Source organism: Puntigrus tetrazona, chromosome 18, assembly GCF_018831695.1.
Source record: "Puntigrus tetrazona isolate hp1 chromosome 18, ASM1883169v1, whole genome shotgun sequence".
Lineage (NCBI taxonomy): Eukaryota > Metazoa > Chordata > Actinopteri > Cypriniformes > Cyprinidae > Puntigrus > Puntigrus tetrazona.
The window spans coordinates 15489789-15511372 of NC_056716.1; the positions used below are offsets into that span (position 1 = coordinate 15489789).

Genomic DNA, 21584 nt, shown 5'->3' on the forward strand with positions numbered 1-21584 from the left:
GTAAACTAAATGTATAAATATAATAATAGCAACATATAACATTTAAATACAAATTATTTAGAAATGATATCAAATATAAAGAACAATTATAATAAATGAATATTTAATATATCAAAATAATATCATTTAATCATTAAATAATATATTATATATAACTGTAAATAATTATAACATTCTTAGAAAATTCTTATATATATATATATATATGTATATATATATATATATATATATATATATATATATATATATATATATATATATATGCAAAATATTACAACCTTAAAAAAAACAGCAAAAGAAAATAATATTTCTTTTAATATTCCAGACATCAGTGGTGAAACAATCTATCACAGACAAAAATTTTATTTATTTATTTTTATTATTATTTTAAGATTCTGCAACTAACCTGGAAGCCACCCTGAAGTACTTCTGAATAAAGTAGCAGGCGACGGCCAGAGGAAGAAGAGGGATGAGGAAGAGCGGCGTGACGTAAGAGATGACTCCCAGAGCAGACACACACAGCAGAGTCGAGCGGCTCAGACACTCCAGAGTCACCGGGATGTGCTGCAATCACACACACACACACACACACACACGTTTATCATACTCCAAACTAATTCCAGCTGCAAATGCAATGCCTGAAGTGTTGTGTGATATCGGTCTATCCTCTGGTACCTGATCGATTGTGTTGGTGTCTGCTGAGAATCGGTTCAGGATGTTCCCCAGCGGCGTCGTCTCAAACAACCTGGTGGCAAACGGATCAGTGTTTTCTGTCACCTTTAGGAACTTTTTTTGTGTGTGTGTGTGTCTGTGTCTGTGTGTGTGTGTGTGTGTGTGTGTGCGTGTGTGCGTGTGCGTGTGTGTTTCTGTGTGTGAGTGTGCGTGTGAGTGAGTGAGTGTGTGTGTGTGTGAGAAAGTGTGTGTGAGAGTGTGCGCGTGAGTGAGTGTGTGTGTGTGTGTGTGTGTGTGTGTGTGTGTGTGTGTGTGTGTGTGTGTGTGTGAGTGTGTGTGCGTGCTGGTGTGCGTGCGAGTGAGTGTGTGTGCGTGATTGTGCGTGTGTGAGTGTGTGAGTGAGTGTGTGTGAATGAGTGAGTGAGTGAGTGTGTATGTGTGTGTGTGTGTGTGGGTGAGTGAGTGTGTGTGTGTGTGTGTGCTGGTGTGCGTGCGAGTGAGTGTTTGTGTGAGTGTGCGTGCGTGTGTGCGTGCGAGTGTGTGTGTGGGTGAGTGTGTGTGTGTGTGTGAGTGAGTGAGTGCGAGTGTGTGTGAGTGAGTGTGCGCGTGTGTGAGTGAGTGAGTGAGTTTGTGAGTGCGTGCGTGCGTGTGTGTGAGTGTGCACGTACGTGTGTGTGTGTGTGTGTGTGTGAGTGAGTGTGTGTGTGTGTGTTTCAGAGCAGACCTCATAGGAGCGAGGACGATGGTGCGCAGGAGGCTGCAGTGAAGCTCTCGAGAAACACACAAACCCGTCCACTCCACGGTGAGAGACGTGACGAGACACAGGACGATTCCCAGAGCGCACAGACCGCTGAAGACCTGCAGATACGCCGAGTGACTGAACTCACAGTCCTGAGAGAGAGAGAGAGAGAGACACAACGCTGATGAAGCACCGCACGCAGGAGCCCGGGGCCGCACGCTTCTTAAAGGGGGCGTGTGATGTTGCTAAAAAACATTATATTGTGTATTTGGTGTAACGCAGTGCGCAATTTTGGCATTAATTGTAATAATCCAGTGAAATCTGATCTGATTGTCATCCAGTGTGTCTGGAACGACATGAACCAGAACAAACTCAGTCCAGAAGAACATCTCAGAGACTTTGAGAAACCTACCTCTAATCATGTATAATCAGTGACTGTTTTGCTCTTCACAGTTGAATATGAAGATTAAAGAATAGCATTTATATGACATAGCAATTACAAATATATTTACCATCAGTTTTGATCAGTTTAATGCATTCCTACTAAATAAAAGTGTTCATTTCTTTGGAAAAGAAGTTCTGAACGGTGCCGCGTTTCTCTGAACTGAACATTATATCTGCATTGTTTCCTGGTAATTGGCTTGTTATGAAACTGATTCTCTGAAAACATGAAGACTCCTTCACCGGAGAAAAACAGCAGCCATTCAGCCGAGACTAAAGACTTGTGTTTGAAACGGACAGACGGTCTGCTGGGACGGAGACTGAGACTCCAGCAGCTGAGACGCCAAGACCCTCGAGATTACACCGGTGCACTCCTGTGTGTGTGTGTGTGTGTGTGTGTGTGTGTGTGTGTGTGTGTGTGTGTGTGTGTGTTCTTGTTTATGCTACATTGTTGGGACCAAATATCCCCAAAAGGATAGAAAAACCTGAAGTGTTGGACATTGTGGTCTCCATGGGACAAAATATTAAAAATAGTAAATGATGTTTGTCTGAAAGTGTACAGGTTTTCTGTAGAAGGTAGGTTTAGGGTTAGATGGTCAGTATAAAAGTAACATAAGTCTATGGAAAGTCCCCACAATGTACAGAAACAAATTTGTGTGTGTGTGTGGGTTGGCAATTGTAGCTTATGGGGACAAAAGTTAGTTTAATTAAATGGGTATGACAGAGGTATTATAAAGGGTAAGTGGTTTATGAGGACACATATGTCTGTGTGAGTGTGTGTGTGTGTGAGTGTGTGTCTCTGTGTGAGTGTGAGTGAGTGTGTGTGTGTGTGTGTGTGTGTGTGTGTGTGTGAGTGTGTGTCTCTGTGTGAGTGTGTGTGAGTGTGTGTGTGTGTGTGTGTGTGAGTGTGTGTGTGTGTGTGTGTGTGTGTGTGTGTGTGTGTGTCTCTGTGTGAGTGTGTGTCTCTGTGTGAGTGTGTGTGTGTGTGTGTGTCTCTGTGTGAGTGTGTGTCTCTGTGTGAGTGTGTGTCTCTGTGTGAGTGTGTGTCTCTGTGTGAGTGTGTGTCTCTGTGTGTGTGTGTGTCTCTGTGTGTGTGTGTGTCTCTGTGTGAGTGTGTGAGTGTGTGTGTGTGAGTGAATGTGTGTGCTGCAGTCCCTGTGTTCTGACCTTGGTGGCGCTGCAGTTCCTCTCGGCGCTCTCGATCTGCGCGGCGATGACGCTGGACGTCCAGTGAGCGAGCCAGAAGTCGATGGCCACCATCAGGGAGTGTTTGGAGAGCTGTGAGAGGACGAGCAGAGGCAGCAGCAGCAGACCGGCCGAGCGCAGGTACGTGGCGAACGAGCTCCAGGGGATAGTGGTCCTGTGACGCAGCTCTGCCCTGAGGCTGTCCTCATCGGTGCTGGTGGAGCTCTCTGCAAACACGAGCAAACACCATCCGGTTTCTCTCTGGAGGAGTCGGCACGATCACTCGAAGGAGAAGTGTGTTATTTTGGAAATGCGTTCTGTTGTTTGAGTGGGGGACTAATTCAATTCAATTAAAAATTTTATGTTTTTATTTTAAATATAAATATTTTAAATATTAAAATATTTTAAAATATTATTAATATATTTTAAATAATTGTGTTCTATTGTAATATATAAAATAATAATAATAATAATAATAATAATAATAATAATAATTACTTAAAATAAAAGTTAAGTGAATAAAAATAAAATATAAATGAACCTAAACTTATTTTACATTAGTTTCACTTGCTGAAGATCAACAAAACAAGAAATGTACTAAAAATTAACTGAGCAAAGTTGAGAAAAATTTGTACTAAGATTAAAGCAGTAACTGGCTGATTTTTAATTTAATCTAATTTTATTTTATTTTATTTTATTATTTATATTGTTATGTTCTAATCTTGCTTCAAACTTTATTTTGCAGTTCTGTTGTTCATAGCAGACTTCATCTTTAAGAATTAAACATTTGTGATAAGAGTTCTCTCAGAAGGCAGCTTGAACAATCATTAAATGTGCATGCTGAATAACTTATTTATTATTTTATTAATTTCCATGCACTTATATGCGGCATCAGGTAGAGAAACGAGGAGAAGGTGCATCGGTTTCTTCACTTCATGCATTTCATGCGTCTGAGACATTATCACGAGCAGGAAGATCATGCAGCACGGCTCTACCTTCACAATGTTTAATAGGTAGCACTAATGTCATAACAGCACTGTATCCTTGAATCTCCCCAGGATATAAGACGCTTTGCATTTTTGACCACCTACACACCGGATACCTAATGTGTTTCGTGTGCTGTTTTGTTGTGGTAGAGTTATGTAAGACTAGCGTTATAATAGCTTCAGTGTGTTTCTAACATCCTCGGGCTGCATGCTATTCATCAGGATTCATGCCGTCGAGTCCAGACCTTTGACTTCACTAACAGTGAGATCAGCAGCTGAATGAAGTCCACACGCGGGAAGCAATTATAGATAAGAAGACAAGAACAGCGTCACAGATACAACGGTGTTATAGAGAACAACCCTGTACGGCTAACAGAGCTAATTAGAGATGCGTGTACGCACTGAGCTTCATGTTTGGATGAAGGACGTGTCTCACCTTCATCCTCGTCCTCGGTGGCCAGGGTATCTCTGGAGTACATGGCCCGCCTGAAACTCTTCCTTTTCAGTTCTGTGGTGTTCTCCTGTGGAAACGTTGCCATGCTGCATTAGTCAAATATAGCCCTAACAAATCATGCATATACATAAATATATACACGTTTTAGAAGAAAGCATGTTTACAAATTAATTAATTAACTTAAGTGTATTTATTTGTTTATTTTAGAAGAACATCACGTCAAAACATTTTCAAGAACAGATCATTTCAAAAATATTTAATGATTATTTTAGAAAATATTGAAAAATATAAATAAATTACTAATTTAAAAATATGTATTTATTTTAAAACAACCTATTATTAATGTTTTCATTTAAAAAATGTTAAATAAAAATACATGTAATGTAATATTTATTTAAAAAAATATTTTTTGCATTATTTTAATTTTAGAAGAACATCATATCAAAACATTTTTAAGAACAGATCATTTCAAAAATATTTAATGATTATTTTAGAAAAAATGTATTGAAAAATATAAATAAATTACAAATTTAAAAATATATTTATTTTATTTTAACACCACATTTAAAAATACATTTAATTTTATTTATTTTAAAACATTTATTATTTAAAAAAATTTAAAAAAAAAAAAAAAAAAAAAAAAAAAAAAAAAATAAATATAAAATAAAATACTTTGTCCTGTCTGTTCATCAGGGTCCTCCACTGTTCAAACAGCTCAGGTTCGTCACACTGAATGTCCTTTAAGGTCCCTTGTGTCTGCACCGTCCCATCCCGCATGGCTATAATCTACACGACAGATATGATGAAAGCACATTTTACAAGACTGGCAAACAAATTGCATGAGTTTGAACCCTAGCCAGCACAGAATGATAACGTGAACACCGTATGTAAATGGTATTAATGCATTAACCACAAGTTTGACCCATGTGAAATGACTTAAAAGCTCGTACCCAGTCTGCATGAGGTAAATACTGCAGTTTATGAGTGACCAACACAACGGTCCTCTTCTCCTGCCGGAGGAACTTGAGGATTCCTTCATGCATGAGGTGATCGCTGAGGTGAATGTCCAGAGCTGAAAACGGGTCGTCCTGAAAGCACAAACGAGATGCTCGTGTCATGCTTCCACGGCTTATCCATGTGGATAATGAAGGTCTGAACTCACTAGGAAAACCACGTTAGTCTGCTGATAAAGAGCCCGAGCCACGCTGATGCGCTGCCGCTGGCCGCCGGACAGAATTATGCCCTGCAGCACAGAGACACATCGATGACGGAGATGCTCGCAGACACGCAGAACATGCACTCTGCTTCGTGTACGCTGCGATAATAACGATAACTCACGTGACGTACCCTCTCCCCGATCACCGTCTGGTCTCCTTGCGGCAGCGTGTCGATATCTGGCTGCAGCTGGCAAACCTCAATCACCTCCTTATATCTGAGGAGAGACCAGGAACACATGAGCCTGCCGAACCTGGCACGCAATGCATCCAGAAATATTAGTATCGCGAGCTTCCTGAGGTCCTAAAACTCTTTGTACGGTCTGCTTATGGGTGTAAAGCACAAACAGGACGGTACAGAACTGTCTCCTCCGAGGACAGCGCTTACAGGTTGGTTACCAGCTCCCTCGAAAGCAACCTTAGAAAAGATCTCAGGATAATATGAGAGTCGCCTGGATTGAATTGCATTGAGTTAAAAATGGTGGTGGAAGATTTGTTGACCAATTGGTAGAACTGCAACGCTTCAGGAGCTCTAATCAGGCTCCTCTGGGGGTCTTCTCAGTGAGAAGAATGAATAGAAACCTGGGGTAGATCACCTAGGAATCTATGAACAACACGTCAAGGTTCCACAGAACTAGACACAAGTAGATGTTTCCTCAGAGGAACGCTCTGGGGAGGAGTACGGTTCTGGAGCTTTTACATGCAAACGACTTTCAATCGAGTCCAGTTTTTATGCAGCTGGCTGATTTTTGCTCGTGGTGTTGGGCGGTAATTAAATGTTTCGCAAAAGAGACGCAGCGTGTGACAGCCAGCTATAAACGGCAGATCCTACGAGTTCCCGAAGGAGAGCCTGCGATGCTCTTACGTAACATTAAAGCCTCACGCACGAGCTGAGATTTCTGGGAATCCCATTGAGATGCCACGGTTTCTTCCCGGTCTGTTCTTTGTAAGGCGGATAAAAGCACTTTGCTGTGGCCTCTGGTCAGCGGCGGGATAATTGTGTTTGTGCAGAGTCGTCCGCATGCATCTCTCACGCGACAGAGACGGCTCAGGGAGGCACAGGGCCGTTTTACCTCTTCTCGTTGGGGGCCATGTCAAACAAGATGTTCTCTTCCACCGTGGCGTTTAAGAGCCACGGCCTCTGGGAAGCGTACGCCACCGACCCTCTCTTCCTGAAAACACAAGCGGCAATGAGACTGTGCAGCTGATAAAGTATAAAACAGAGCTGGGTGCATCTAAAATAATCATTTAATTACTTTAGCGACTGTCTTCCACTCATATACTGGGCTCTGTAAGAGAAAAAAATGATAGAAGATTATAATGAATAAATACAGATATTATTGTGTGTGTGAGTGTGTGTGTGTGTGTGTGTGTGTGTGTGTGCAATACATACCTCACATTTTCTTCTGAATTACTCTTGGGTAAACTGTGTGAAAATAACACAGTATTAATATGAGATATGATTACAATCCAATCCAGTATTTAAAAATGCAAAAATTAAATGCCAGATTATTAAATGGATTAAAAACAGATGTTAAAATACATATATGCTGATACAGCATTCTAAACATTGTTATAATTCTTTTAGCACTCTTTATATATTATTATAAATTTTTATTATTAAAATTTTTATTTTTCTTTATATATTTTTGTTCATTTTATCGTGTAATTTTGACATTATATCAATATTTAGGTTTTTATTAAAAATTGGGTTTTATTTATTTTTATCTCTGTGTTTTTTTTTTATCTCATTTAACTTATTTCATTTAATAAAAACTAGGCAACAAAAAAAATTGCATTTAGTTTTAATTAGTATTTATATATTTTATTTTATCATCATTTATTAACAAACATCTTTTATTTTTAGTTAAAAATAATAACCATGAAATTAAATGGGGTTTTATTAAGTTTTATTATTGCCCTTCGACACGATGACTTCTTTCACAATAAAGCACAGCCTTTAATAATTGTATATTATATTACGGCATTACTTGTTCCATGTGACGCTTCCAGAAATCTTCTGCATCTCTCCCAGTGCTGCCAGCAAAAGAGAGGATTTCCCACACCCCACCTGGCCAACGATCATGGTCAGCTGACCTAAGAGATCAGGTGTGGTCAGAAGAAAGACACTACGAGCACAGCACTGCAGCAACAGTGACACAGAACCTCACCGAAAGGGACCTTTATATCGATATTGCTGAGAGTTGGGCATCCCTGCGTCCACGTGAAGTAGCCGTTCACGATCTAGGAACAAATGCAGAAAACACCAAGCAATTAGATTATTAATAAATCAACATCAACTGAATCTATCTGGGTTTTAGACGTGCAATATTCAAAACATTCAGTATTCAATAAAGGATGTGTGACATGAGTCGGACCTTTATGAACACGTCCTGGTCCTGATTGGCTGATGCCGTCAGCTCCTGGTCCTGCTGCTCAAAGTTCCTGTTCACATCCTGCGTGGCTTTATTCTTACGATTCACGAGTTTGGCCTGGAGCTGCAACGCATACTGAGGAAAGAGATCCACAAATATTCATTCAATGCAGGAATTTCACATAAAAAACGGCTATAATAGTAATACATTTTTTTAATGATTATTATGAATATTATTATGTCATCAAAATGACTGAAAACATTTTGGATGTGAAAAAAGATATTAAATTTGCAATTAAAATGAATTACAGTTAATTATGTTTATATGTAAAAGAGACCCTAACCCTAACCTAACCCGGAACCTTAACCTAACCCTAACCCGGGAACCTTAACCTAACCCTAACCTAACCCTAACTTAACCCGGAACCTTAACCTAACCCTAACCTAACCCTAACCCTAACTAACCTAACCCTAACTTAACCCGGAACCTTAACCTAACCCTAACCCTAACTAACCAACCTAACCCTAACTAACCAACCTAACCCTAACTAACCAACCTAACCTAACCCTAACTAACCTAACCCTAACTAACCTAACCCTAACTAACCTAACCTAACTATACCGGAACCTTAACCTAACCCTAACCTAACCCTAACCCTAACTAACCTAACCCTAACTTAACCCGGAACCTTAACCTAACCCTAACCCTAACTAACCAACCTAACCCTAACTAACCTAACCCTAACTAACCAACCTAACCCTAACTAACCTAACCTAACCCTAACTAACCTAACCCTAACTAACCTAACCCTAACTAACCTAACCCTAACCTAACCTATATATAGAATAATTGGATACAATATTAGTTTTGCAATTTTGTAGTTATAAAATATTTATTTTTAATCTTTAATCCTTTCTTTCTTTCTTTCTGTAAATTAAGAATAGATCACAGCAATTTTGGTTGCATTTTAATTCATCGTGCAGAGCTTGAGTGCAAGAAATGATTTGACGGGTTGAGAAGGACGTGAAGCCGATCTCACCACAGACTTGATGTTGTCGTTGTTGTTTTCTGTTGTTGTGGTTTGACCTGCAGGATCCTGATCCGTCTCGATCTCCGGACTGCCAAGAAACTCACTCAGCTTCTGCACGCTGAGAAGAAGAGGTCAAAAATCAGGCTTCTTGAGGTCAAAAGCGTGAAACAAAAATCGGTCAAATGTTCTGGAGAAGTCTTTTTTCTGATGTATACAGATGTCAGACGTGGGTCACCTGACGAGGGCTTTGACGGTGGAGTGCAGGACGCTGGAGAGCAGAAACAGAGGCGTCACTAGAATGTGGAAGAGCGACAGCGAGCCGAACGCCACGGCGGGGGACAGATCGAAGTCTGTAGAGCTGTGCACGTGAACGTGAACCGCGAAGATCTGCCAGAAAAACACACACAGAGCTCTCACACTGACACACACACACACACACACACTGGAGACCTGAGAGAGAGAGACTCACCGTGAGGACAGCAGCGATCGGGATAGCAGCATTCATGAAGACTGAGGACAAACATCAAACACATTACTGCATTTTCAATTTGATTTACGCACAAATGCAATCAAATAAACTGTATTTGTGTGTGTGTGTGTGTGTATATATATATATATATATATATATATATATATATATATATATATATATATATATAAAACTATTGTAAAGCTTTTTTTTTTTAATGAGATTTGATTTCCAATAACACAATTAGATTAATAAATAAATGTATAATAATAATAATAATAATAATAATAATAATAATAAGTAAATAATTAATAAATTCATACTTCTGTCTTTTGTTTTTTTGGTGAAGCTACTTTGTAATTTTTTTCTGAAAAGCACAATTTTAATAAACTTGCATTACATATATATATATATAAAAATACTTATTTTAATTATTATTTAATTTTACATAACATATTTTTACATCAAACTCGCACACATACACAAACTAAAATAAATTTTAAAAATGTAATTTGTAGTATGTTCTTTTGAAGCTGTTTTGAAACTATATACATTGTAAAAAAAAAAAAACTCCTAAACAAATTAAATTAAATTAAATTAAATGTTTTGATATATATTTGACAGTATTTCCTGAGAGATCTGTTTTATTAGTGCTGCTGTTAGTGATTGGACTGTAGTGTGTGAGTGGAGACGCTCACTGGAGAGGGACGTGTAGAGAGCAAACGCCCGCAGGTTCTTCAGCTCGTGTGTCCGGGTCTCCTCCACGCTGGATCTGAAGATGTGCTCCCAGGCGTACAGCTTCAGCAGCTTGATTCCTCGCAGCAGCTCGTTGGTTTTCTTCAGTCTCTCACTGGTGTGCTCCTGGAAACACAACATCTCCAGTACAGATGATCCTGGACCACAAAATCATACGTCTTCCAAAAATGTATTTGTCATAACCTTGCAGATTCCTTTGTATTGTATTTAAGCTATTTACAGCGACAGTATATATATATATATATATATATATATATATGTGTACACGCATCACAGTTTCAGTGAGGTGCTCACCAGTGTGCTCTTCTGTGCCCGTGAAAGTCGAGTGGCCACAAAATACTGCAGAGGAGCCAGAACCACGATGACCATGGCACCGATCAGAGCGCTGACCCCAGCAGATAATACAGCAGCAAAACCCCATCACTATCTACAGAACAACACCACACATAACACGCGTATAACACATACGTAACACGCGTATAACACACACGTAACACGCGTATAACACACACGTAACACGTGTATAAAACACACGTAACACGCGTATAACACACACGTAACACGCATATAACATGTATAACACACACGTAACACGCGTATAACACATGTACAACACACGCGTAACATGCGTGTATAACACATGTATAACACACACGTAACACGCATATAACACGCGTATAACACACGTAACACACATATAAAGACATGTATAACACACGTAACACGCGTATAACGCGCAGAAAACACACACATAACACGCGTATAACACACACGTATAACACACACGTAACACGCGTATAACACGCGTATAACACACACGTATAACACGCGTATAACACATGTATAACACACATGTAACACGCATATAACACATGTATAACACACGCGTGTAACTAGACTAGAAGACTTCAAAGCTTGTGGTTTGAATGTTTGAAAATTAAAGATTGCAAACAGATATTGGCTTATGATAAAATTACTTTACACTTTTTTCAGATCACAAAATAATATTTTATATCCGAGTTAAAACTAATAATCAGTGTTACAGCAGATATGCTATTACAGTTTTTCTTAATGTATTTCATTAGTTGTATTTGTATGTATTCTGTTACTTCATGTCTATGTATTTTTATCATTTTTGCGCTTTTGGTTTTAGCTATTTTTGTGTATCAAGGTAAAATAAGAATGAGACATGAACTAGCTGAAACTTAAAAAAAGGTGTTTATTATATTTAAGTTAATATTCACTTTATTTTTATGCAGCGTCATTTTTATCGTTTTACTTTATCAAACCTTAATCACCCTGATGATGATGATGATGATAATAATAACAATAAAATTATTCAAAATGAGATCTATGATGTTAAAATCACCATATTCATCACACAATAATTGCTATATAATTTTGAAGTTATGCAGTCATTTTCAAGGGTCATGTGATGTAATTTCATGTGTTCTAGAACAACTGAACACAAATAAATTTTAATTAATGAATTTTAATGTAAGTTGCCCTGTTAGAGCCCAGGAAGAAATAAATATATAAATAATAATAAATAATGTTTGCATCAGGCGCTTGAGGTATTCGGCCAGTCACAACGCACTGGATTGCTGGCCAATCAGAGCACACCTCGCTTTTCAGAGCGATGAGCTTTGAACAAATCAACCCATTTCAGAAGGCGGGGCTTAGAGGAGAAATACTAATGTACAGTATGTTGAAAATAATGTTTTTTTTTTTTTTTAACTGCACTACACACAAAATAATGTTATGTTTAGCAACAAAAAAATGACCTCTTTAAAATAAAAACAATCAAAATAATACATTTACAAATTTTATCTGTTAAATGCAATTTGACCAATAACCAAGAGAAATGTGCATATGTGAATATTCAAAAAAAAAAAAAAAAAAAAAAATGTTCCCTCTAATACTATCACACACACACATACTTCATTTCTATTCTATCAACTTGTTTTCTTATAATTTATAAAAAAAAAATTATATTTTAGATCTAATGCATGTGGCTTATATTCAGGACTTATATAAAGAAACGGCTGATCTTAACCTGAACCGGCATGGCCCACAGGTTGGGACAGAGAAAGAAGAACCACATGAGATGGTTTGTGTCTCGCGCCACTAGACTGCAGATCTGAGCCGTGGTCATGTCCCCCATAGACATGTTAGACGTGCACAGACGCATGATCTTGTGGTAAATCTTAGTCTGCACAGGGAAAAGAAACACAAAGAAATGATTCCAGGTTAACAGGCAGATGACCAACGAAGCGCTTGGCCCCGTCTTTACCAGATGAAGCCCACCTGAATGGCTGCTCTGAGCTTGATGCCGGTCTCGATGGCCACGTAATAAGAGGCTTGAAGGAAGGTCCTCTGCAGCAGCAGAGCCAGAAACAGCAGCACGGCCAGAACGTACGCGTTGGCGAGGAACGCCTCTGACGAGATGAAGTGCACCCCCAGCAGCTTCACCTGCAAACACAGCCGAGCGCCTCAGAAACCCAGCAGGAACACACTGAAGACGTAGGGTGACATTGACGATCCGGCAACCGGAACACAAAGACACAGGACTTAAATACACAAGGACATGGACCAAACTAACGAGGCACAGCTGAAGACAATTACACAATTAAACACGAAGGGAAGGAAGGGCACAGATAGCACGAGGCATGAGACAAAAAACAATAACAAAGTCCAGAGATGTGACAGAAAATAGGGGCAATTATCTGCACCTCAGTATTGAAGTACTTCAGAAAACAGCATGCAATAATAATTTATTGAGTGAACGTTATCATTTCAATTCAAACGATTAAATAGACACCATTTTATTTTGACCAAGCCCTGCTTACAACTTATTCCTTTATTAAGTTCATAAATTTATTCATTTTTATCTCAACATTTTGTTTTATTCGAACAATTTAGCTTTTTTTAAGTCTATGTCTAATTCCTATCATAATTTCAGATTTCCTAACATAGAATGAAAAAGGAAAAAAAAATGTTAATTGAGAATTTATTTATTTAGAATTTAAAAAAAGTGATAAAAAGGGATAAAATTTATCAAATGTATTTATTTATTAATATTATTATTATTATTATTATTATTATTATTATTCCTGTGGCAGAAACAGACTTTCACACATTTCAGCAAACTTGATTAGCTTTTTCATTACTTACAATGATTTTTATTTATAATTTACTATGTATTTCAATTGGAGAAAGAAAGAAAGAAAGAAAGATGCCACAAACAGGTACCAGAGTAGACTAATAAATCTACTGAAGGTCAGTTCTTTAAGTGTTTTCTAATCGATCATAAGATAATTCCTTGTGTTTGTAAAAACAGAGGATCACATATTAAGTATATATTCAAACCTAACCAGAGAAACCTATTTTTTAAGAAGCAAATAATATAAGGGCGTTTCAAAATAACATGCATATAAATCATTGGGGTTGTTCTTGCCTATAAAGGGACACATTATTATGCAGCATCACGCAACCCGACTAATGAACAGAAACCCAAAGCAATCCCCTAAAGTGTCTGTCTGCACTCAGGAACATGAATATATATTACACCTTCATCTGAGGGGAATTTATAATGATGCAGATGTCACATTACACCAGGACTTCTGCAGCAATAACCATGATCCAAACGTGAATGAACCTTTAAACGTGTCGTGCTTATTTGTGCATACAGATGTTATTTTTTCATGAGAAAATTTTAAATAATCTTTATGCGATTTACGTTCGTCCAATCGGTAACACTACAGGTCTGGAGGAAGGCTGCAGTGTCTCAGCAATGGATGCTCTGCAGTGAATGGGTGCCGTCAGAATGATAGTCCAAACAGATGATAAAAACGCCACAATAATCCACAGCTCGCCAGTCCATTAACATCTGGAGAAGCTCAAGCAAATCCAGGATTTTAACTAAAACGTGACTTTATAATCCATGATAACGCTTCCTCCGGTCAAAAAGTGGTCCGGTCTGAATCAGGAGAGGAATCTGCGCAGATCAAGAAGCCTTTACGAAAATGTAGATGTGTGAGAGAACAGCAGATTCATATTTTAGTTGAAATGCTGGATTTGTGTCTTCGCTGGATGTTTTCATCAGCTGTCATTCCTACGGCACCCATTCACATCCATTACAGAGACACGTATCCCCAAACCTGAAGAAGAAACCAACTCTTCCCGATCTCGGATGGTTTGGACATTTCCGATTTACATTCTCGCGTTTCTCGCACTGCTAGTCGGAAGCAGTAACTAGCCTGGACTTCTTGTGCTATCTCACTAAGGACATCCAGACAGACAGCTGCGCCGTTACCGGAGGCAGAGCGCTGTGATTGTCGCTGCTGATGTGATGAACGATCCCCGAGATGCAGAGCGGTCCGGCGAAGCCCAGCAGGTCGGCGATGAAGCGGAAGGTGATGCTGAGCACCAGCGGCCGGCCGAACGCCTGACGGAGAGCCAGCCAGATCCACCTCGAACCCTTCGGAGACACCGGGCCGTTCTCCTGCAGCACACCATTTCTCATTTCAATCATCCCCAAACTGGCAATTTAGCAACTGGTGTACCGATTACGTAAACTCCACACCCAAACAGATTTTCTACCGTATCTTACATAAGCGCTTTAATCTGAAGTGTTTCTGAAGTCCTTTCTATTTTTCGGGACAAAGGGGATAAAAGCAGTATTAAGGACATAAGCAGTCTGGTTATACAAGTGCACGTCAGCATGAAACAGCACGGATCGGCCAAAAACACACACAGATGCTTGAAAACTTTGCAGATCTCTGAATCTGGCAGAGAAAAGGATCCAACCGTTTACATTTATGTAATATCTGCTTACATGAGCTCTTCCTGGAATACAGATTACATATCGCTGGCCTTTCCTGAACAAACTCTCAGTGATACTGTCTATTTTCACTCTTATTCTTCAGTTAAGCGTTAATAAAAGCAGTTTGTTGCATTATTCTTAATGCATTGACTTCATACATGCATATATATATATATATATATATATATATATATAAACTACTGTTCAAAGGGTTTGGGTGAATACACAGACACATTAAATAGATCAAAAGTGACAGTAAAGACATTTATAATGTCACAGAAAGATATATTTTGAATACATTTTGTACTAATAAATATTGAGCAACATAACTGTTTCACCAGAAATGTTTCTGAAGATCATTCGACACTAAAGACTGGAGTAATAATGCTAAAAATACAGCTGCACTTCACAGAAATAAATTACAATTGAATAGATATTCACATAGAAATAGCTATTTTATATTGTAAAAATATTGCGTAATTTTACTGCATTTCTAATCAAAGAAATGAAGAACAAACTTAAAAAAAATAATAATATGATATATTAACGAACAATACTACATTTTAAAACTGAAGCTAACTTAAATTAAAAGCTGAAATTATATAATTAAAATAATTATTATATCATATTATATTATTAGTGCATCCAATTAATTACATCCAAAATAATAGTTTTTGCTTACTGTATATATATATATATATATATATATATATATATATATATATATATATATATATATATATAAATATACACATGCAGTAAATATTTAGTAAATATATTCTATGTTATATAAAAATATATTTTTCATAAGTATATCCATGCATTTAAATATAAATGATAAATATGCACACATATACACGTAGACAAAAACGTTTATTTTGGAAGCGATCGATCGTGATTGATCATTTGATATATCATATTATCTAAACGTCATGCAGTGAAGGGAGGCACTCACTGTCTGTGCGTCGAAGGCCTTGCGGAGCCGCTGGAAGTTGGTCAGAGCTCTCATGGAGATGGGCAGCTTGCCGATGGTCTTCAGGTCGATGGGCCGCTTGTGAGCGGACGTGATGAAGGTGTTCATCCACCAGTACGTGCTCTTAGACAGCAGGTTCACGAACGGCTGCAGGAAACGAACGCCCAGGTCCTGGAGGTCGTCCGGCGGCTTGACCTCAGTGGGGTACTGAAACCACATGTAGCGCTGAAAGAGAGGCGAGAACACCACCGTCAGTTCAGAGCGAAGCTGCATGGATTCACTGCAGGAAGAGGACGCCGAGGCTCGACCACAATTTTGCCGATCCGAGTCATCCCAAGAAGAACACTTACGTTTTTCAGTCAGTTAAAATACAAAGACCACATGTTTGAAAAGCCTCTTGCCAGACTTCGGTCACACGAATCGACGTTTTGTGTTTTTAAGGCTTTGTCTGTTCACGAGCATAGCTGGGGTTGTTAATGGACATTCGTTATGGAGTCAAAACCATGCCACGGGTGTTTGTAAAAGAATGAAGCATTGCAAAAGTAGCTCTAGTAAAACTATTAGCTTTCTAAAACAAACCTGAGTAAGACTTCACTTCGTTCAAACTCCACAATGACTTACGTTTATGTCCAAAAACAGACGATGCATACATTTCTTGCCAAAACATAAAGAGTTTAAGCGTGATATCAGCACGAAGCCTAGCTGTTTTCTGACTCGTCTGCTAATTACCTGCAGCCTAATCACACGAGGTTCGGTTACGAGACTGGATTATCCCCAGTGATGAGTTATGAACATCCACTTCTAAGCAGTCTTGAGTTCAAGACCTGGATGGAGTCCCCGCTCTCAGAGCAACACAAGCATCCTGATGAACGGCTTAGGGATTTGACAGCTGTCAGACTCAAACAGAAGTTCACCGTTCGCTCAGAAAACCACAGCCAGGCCAGGTCCTCTGTATTTTAATCTCACACGGAGCTGGAGCGTGATTACGCAACTCACAGAGGGATCACGCCGCACATGAAGCGCTCGTGTCCTCAGGCCGGCGTTTATAGTCTGACACGGACGAGACTGCTTACTAAGCGATTTCTTCAAGGCAATGCATTTTAAACACTGTTTTTTTTCTGATGACGAATTAAGACGTATCGCTTCTTCTTTACAGCTTAATACAGCTTGTACGTTTACAACAGTTTAAAGAGTTTTGTTTTAAACTTGAACTCAAGTTCAAATAAAGCCAGCTTTGCTTACAGTTTAAGGCACGGTTTTGGGACTTTCTAAAACGTTTAATGTAGGGTACTATACATGTGTCACTGGAGACCAGATTCAATATTTATATATATTATTACCACTAATACTAACTGTAGGCCTAATATTAATAACCTTATTAATAGTATTACTATCAGTAAATGCCACGCTAAGCTTATTCTTCCCCATATAAAACCATTAGAAAACGCTTGAAGGGGACGGTATGAAACCAAAATATGGCACACAGTTTATATTTAAAATACTCTATTATTATGCACAGGAAATAGCTAGAAACAAGCCAAAACTTAATTTGAAGTGAAGCTGAACCTTTGGGCTCTCGTACAGCTCTTGTTCAACACACATCCAAATGTATTTGAAGCCTTCCTCCATTAAGAGCCGAGGGGTGAAGTCTTTTTAAATTTGAAGATCAGGGTAAATTGCTGTTAACTCGTCTTCTGGAAACGTGCAAGTATCCTCTGTTGCTTCCGAAGGGCAATGCTATATGGTAAAAAAAATACTTTTTAACATATTCATCCTGTTCAAAAGTTTTCACCCCCGGCTCTTAAAGCATCTGGTTTCCTTCTGGAGCATCAGTCAATGTTTGAACCTTTTTTAATAGTAGGGTTCAAGTTTTCAAAACTAAAACTAAGAAAGCTGTGCTTAGTTCAACTGTTCAGAACAAAGAGACTTACATGTTTGGGGGAACTGTCCCTTTAAACACAGTCTCCATTAATCCACTCTCCGTGTGGCAGATTATTTACAGCGTTATTTTGCAGTAAATAATCCTCTGACCCTCACCCTGCGCAGGATCACGTTGACCTCGACTCCGAGCAGCAGGCCGTAGAGAAGCGCCAGCAGACCCGTGATGCAGAAGCGCAGCTGTCTCAGACCGATGCCGTGGTCGTCATACTTCACAAACTTGATGGTTTTGGTGACGAAGGTCAAAGTCCAGTAGATCAGCAACGCTGGACGGGAAGAGAAATATTTCATCAACGCACTACGAAACGCTTGCACACTGTCTGGTCCACGACCTTCAGCGTTTATCTGAGGAATCGTCAGTTGGGTGTGAAATCAGGGTCTGTTTGTACCTATAAGCAGCTTGGGGAAGTTGGAGGTCTCTATGTTATGGTAATAGACGATGGACGTGATGGCAGCCAGGATCCCGAGTCCTGCCGGCATGTAGAGGTGGAGGTGACGGGACTGATTGAACCTGGTGGAGAAGATCGTTCAGTCAGAAAATACAGCGGAAGCACAAACAATGCAAATAATGTTTTGATCTATCTATCTATCTATCTATCTATCTATCTATCTATCTATCTATCTATCTATCTATCTATCTATCTATCTATCTATCTATCTATCTATCTATCTGTCTGTCTCGTCTACACACACACACATATATTTGTGCAGTCCAACAATTATTCTGATTTTTCAAAATAAAAGTTTTTGTTTATGTCTGTGTATATTTATTAATAAAGACACGCACATACCGCATATATTTTAAGGCACGCAACTATTGATACAAATATAAATAATATTATATAAATATATTAAATGTATAATCTTTATTTTCATAAATATATACTTGCATGTGTGTGTACTTATATATACACATCATTTTATTATATACAACGTTTTTCTTGTCTTTTCTGCTCACAAGGCTGCAAATATTTGCATGTATTCGATCGAAAATACAGTGAACATTTGTGAAATATTATTACACTTTAAAATAGTTGTTTTCTGTGTGATTATATGTCGAACAGCAGTTGATCAAATCTGCATTTTCAGCATCATTACTCCAGTCTTTAGTGTTCCTTAAGAACATACTGATTTACTGCTCAACAAAACTTTTTTATTACCCGATAAAACATTTCTTGATTATTATCACTTTTGTGTATATATAAACTATATATATATATATATATATATATATATATATATATATAAAAAAAATAAATAAATATAAATATATATAAATATATATATATATATATATATATATTTATATATATATATATATATTTTAGCAATTTTAAAATATTTTTAAAATATTTGTTTGTGTTTATTTACTTGATTTAGTTTTTACATATAGAAATCTAACCATTTCATGCTTCACGAACACAAACGGGCAGATAATCACTGAAGCGAAGTAGTTCTCACCCATCAGACACGATTCCCTCAGCGATCTCACACACCAGCACAAAGAGCAGGACCGTGGTGAGCAGCCAGCGGAAGTTATGACCGGGGAAATGAAGCCACGTGCTGTGATGAATGTGAACCTTAGAGCTCTGACTCCCCCAGCCTTCAAGCACAAAAACATCCTTTACACGCTTACAAATAAAGCTTCTTCACACATCACATCAACTTTTCCTTTCCAAAAGGTTCTCTACAGTAAAAAACAAGTAGCTTTGATTTTTCCCAGTGCACTTGAACTGTGTTTGATAGTGCTTATCGTTTGCGTTTTGGAGGACCGAACCCGGGTTCATAACAGTCTGAGAAAGCGCCTCACCGATGAAGAGGATGGGGAAGGTGCTAAAGAGCAAGAAGACGTGAGGGACCACCCCGAGAGCGTCCAGAAAACAGCCGTTGTTCAGCAGGCCGTTATCAACCTTGTATGCCGAGGAGTTATCAGAGCCGCAGAAGGACAGGGTCGAGTTAGAGACGGGAGTCTGGAGAACAGAAATCACAAGCAGCATGAATACGTGTCTAGCAAAAGCCAAAAATACATTGCACGGGTCAAAATGATGGCAAAGAATAGTAAGTACAGATCGTGTGTTATGGCGATATTTTGTCAAACATATTTTTTTTTTAGTAATATGCATTGCTAAGGACTTCATTCGGACAACTTCAGAAGCACTTTTCTCAATATTTAGATTTTTGGCACTCATCAGCGGAAAGATTGCAGTATTCATGCAGCTTCCACGCGATGCATATGCGCGTGCACGTACATATACAGTATATATATATTTTTTAGTGTTTTTTAGACAAGGCAAGACTGGTTTTGTAGACGAGGTTCAAAAATATGAACGCAGCAGACCAATCATTCTAAAGGATTTGTTGTGTCTGAAGCACTGGGGTGTCCTGAGGTAAAGCTACTGTAATCCTCCGCTCCACGGTTTGCATAAAAAAAGCACAAAAATGTCGCAATATGCATATACTTAAATCATATTTTTGCTTCAGCTTCAATATATATGTATATATAAATGCGTGTGTGCAAGTGCATTTTTGTCTTCACGATACAGTATTTTGTTACACAAAGTAAAGAAGCCCGATGTAATTCGAGTTCGTTTAATGCAGCATTCGAGAAGTCGATGTTTTTATATTCTTATGAAGTTGTTGAGGTCTACTCACCGGTCTGTATCCTCGCATCATCTTCAGAGCCGCTTATTTCATCTTTCTCTGAAGACATCTGATCAGAAAGACGAGCGAGTGCTGCTGTGCTCCGATCTGACTGACAGAGAGATTATCAGTCAGTAATCTCCACCCTCGTTCTCCCGCTCCTTTCATTTTTTTTTCCCACGGCGTCACCAAAAAATTAGGAAATGCATGATTATAAAGAAAAATAAATTCATTATTTATCCACGCACCTCCCACAGCCTAAATATCCTCCGTAAGGCGAATATATCCGTGCATTCGAGCGTTTTATGAATTTATTTATTTTAACTTTTTTTTTAACTTTATGATTTTACAATAAAAATCTAATGTAACTACGAGGGAAAAATGACGTTTGTGCATTTATAAGCAAGACTGTACTGAGAAATGATGCTCTAAAGTAGTTATGAGTTGACATAGAAACTCTGCCACTTAGTGGTGAGACAAATCAAATGCACGAAAAATGAAAAATATCTTAAGTACAATTTTAACTCAGATATTAGTAGCAAATTTAATTATTAGCAAAGATAATATGGAATATAGACTCGACTGCTCCGATAATCTTTCCTTCATTTTGATTTATTTATTTATTTATTTTTTATAGTGAGATACTTTTTTATAGTGAGGAAGAACGTCGCTCTGCATTCTCAGGAGTTTTTATAAAATAATTTATCTAATTAATTATCGATTGTATTTTATTGTTGATAAAAAAATAAACAGATATTCGCCTTGTTGGGCATTTCTTACGTGCACTCCTTTTCTGAAGGTATTTAAAATCTCTTGTAATAAAAATATGAATGAACATCTCGTAGAACATATTCGTTTATTTGCATGAAAAATATTGAATCCATGAA

General features: G+C 38.2%; 1 protein-coding gene across 1 annotated transcript in view; it reads right to left on the minus strand.

Moving 5' to 3' along the window:
* The window catches only part of abcc8b (ATP-binding cassette, sub-family C (CFTR/MRP), member 8b), a 26836-nt gene extending 5994 nt beyond the window's left edge, over positions 1-20842 (minus strand). The window contains 31 exon segments of the mRNA XM_043264114.1: positions 407-564; positions 676-745; positions 1397-1563; positions 3020-3264; positions 4269-4298; positions 4460-4544; positions 5150-5263; positions 5428-5565; positions 5640-5720; positions 5816-5909; positions 6765-6863; positions 6948-6980; positions 7085-7117; positions 7683-7788; positions 7863-7935; positions 8070-8201; positions 9106-9214; positions 9332-9483; positions 9566-9606; positions 10264-10426; positions 10616-10710; positions 10713-10748; positions 12365-12533; positions 12629-12793; positions 14637-14825; positions 16102-16344; positions 18157-18323; positions 18447-18568; positions 19519-19660; positions 19868-20027; positions 20710-20842. Of these exon segments, the coding sequence (XP_043120049.1) occupies positions 407-564; positions 676-745; positions 1397-1563; positions 3020-3264; positions 4269-4298; positions 4460-4544; positions 5150-5263; positions 5428-5565; positions 5640-5720; positions 5816-5909; positions 6765-6863; positions 6948-6980; positions 7085-7117; positions 7683-7788; positions 7863-7935; positions 8070-8201; positions 9106-9214; positions 9332-9483; positions 9566-9606; positions 10264-10426; positions 10616-10710; positions 10713-10748; positions 12365-12533; positions 12629-12793; positions 14637-14825; positions 16102-16344; positions 18157-18323; positions 18447-18568; positions 19519-19660; positions 19868-20027; positions 20710-20730 (3632 nt within the window). The 5' untranslated portion in view covers positions 20731-20842.
* Between the last annotated feature and the right edge of the window lie 742 nt (positions 20843-21584).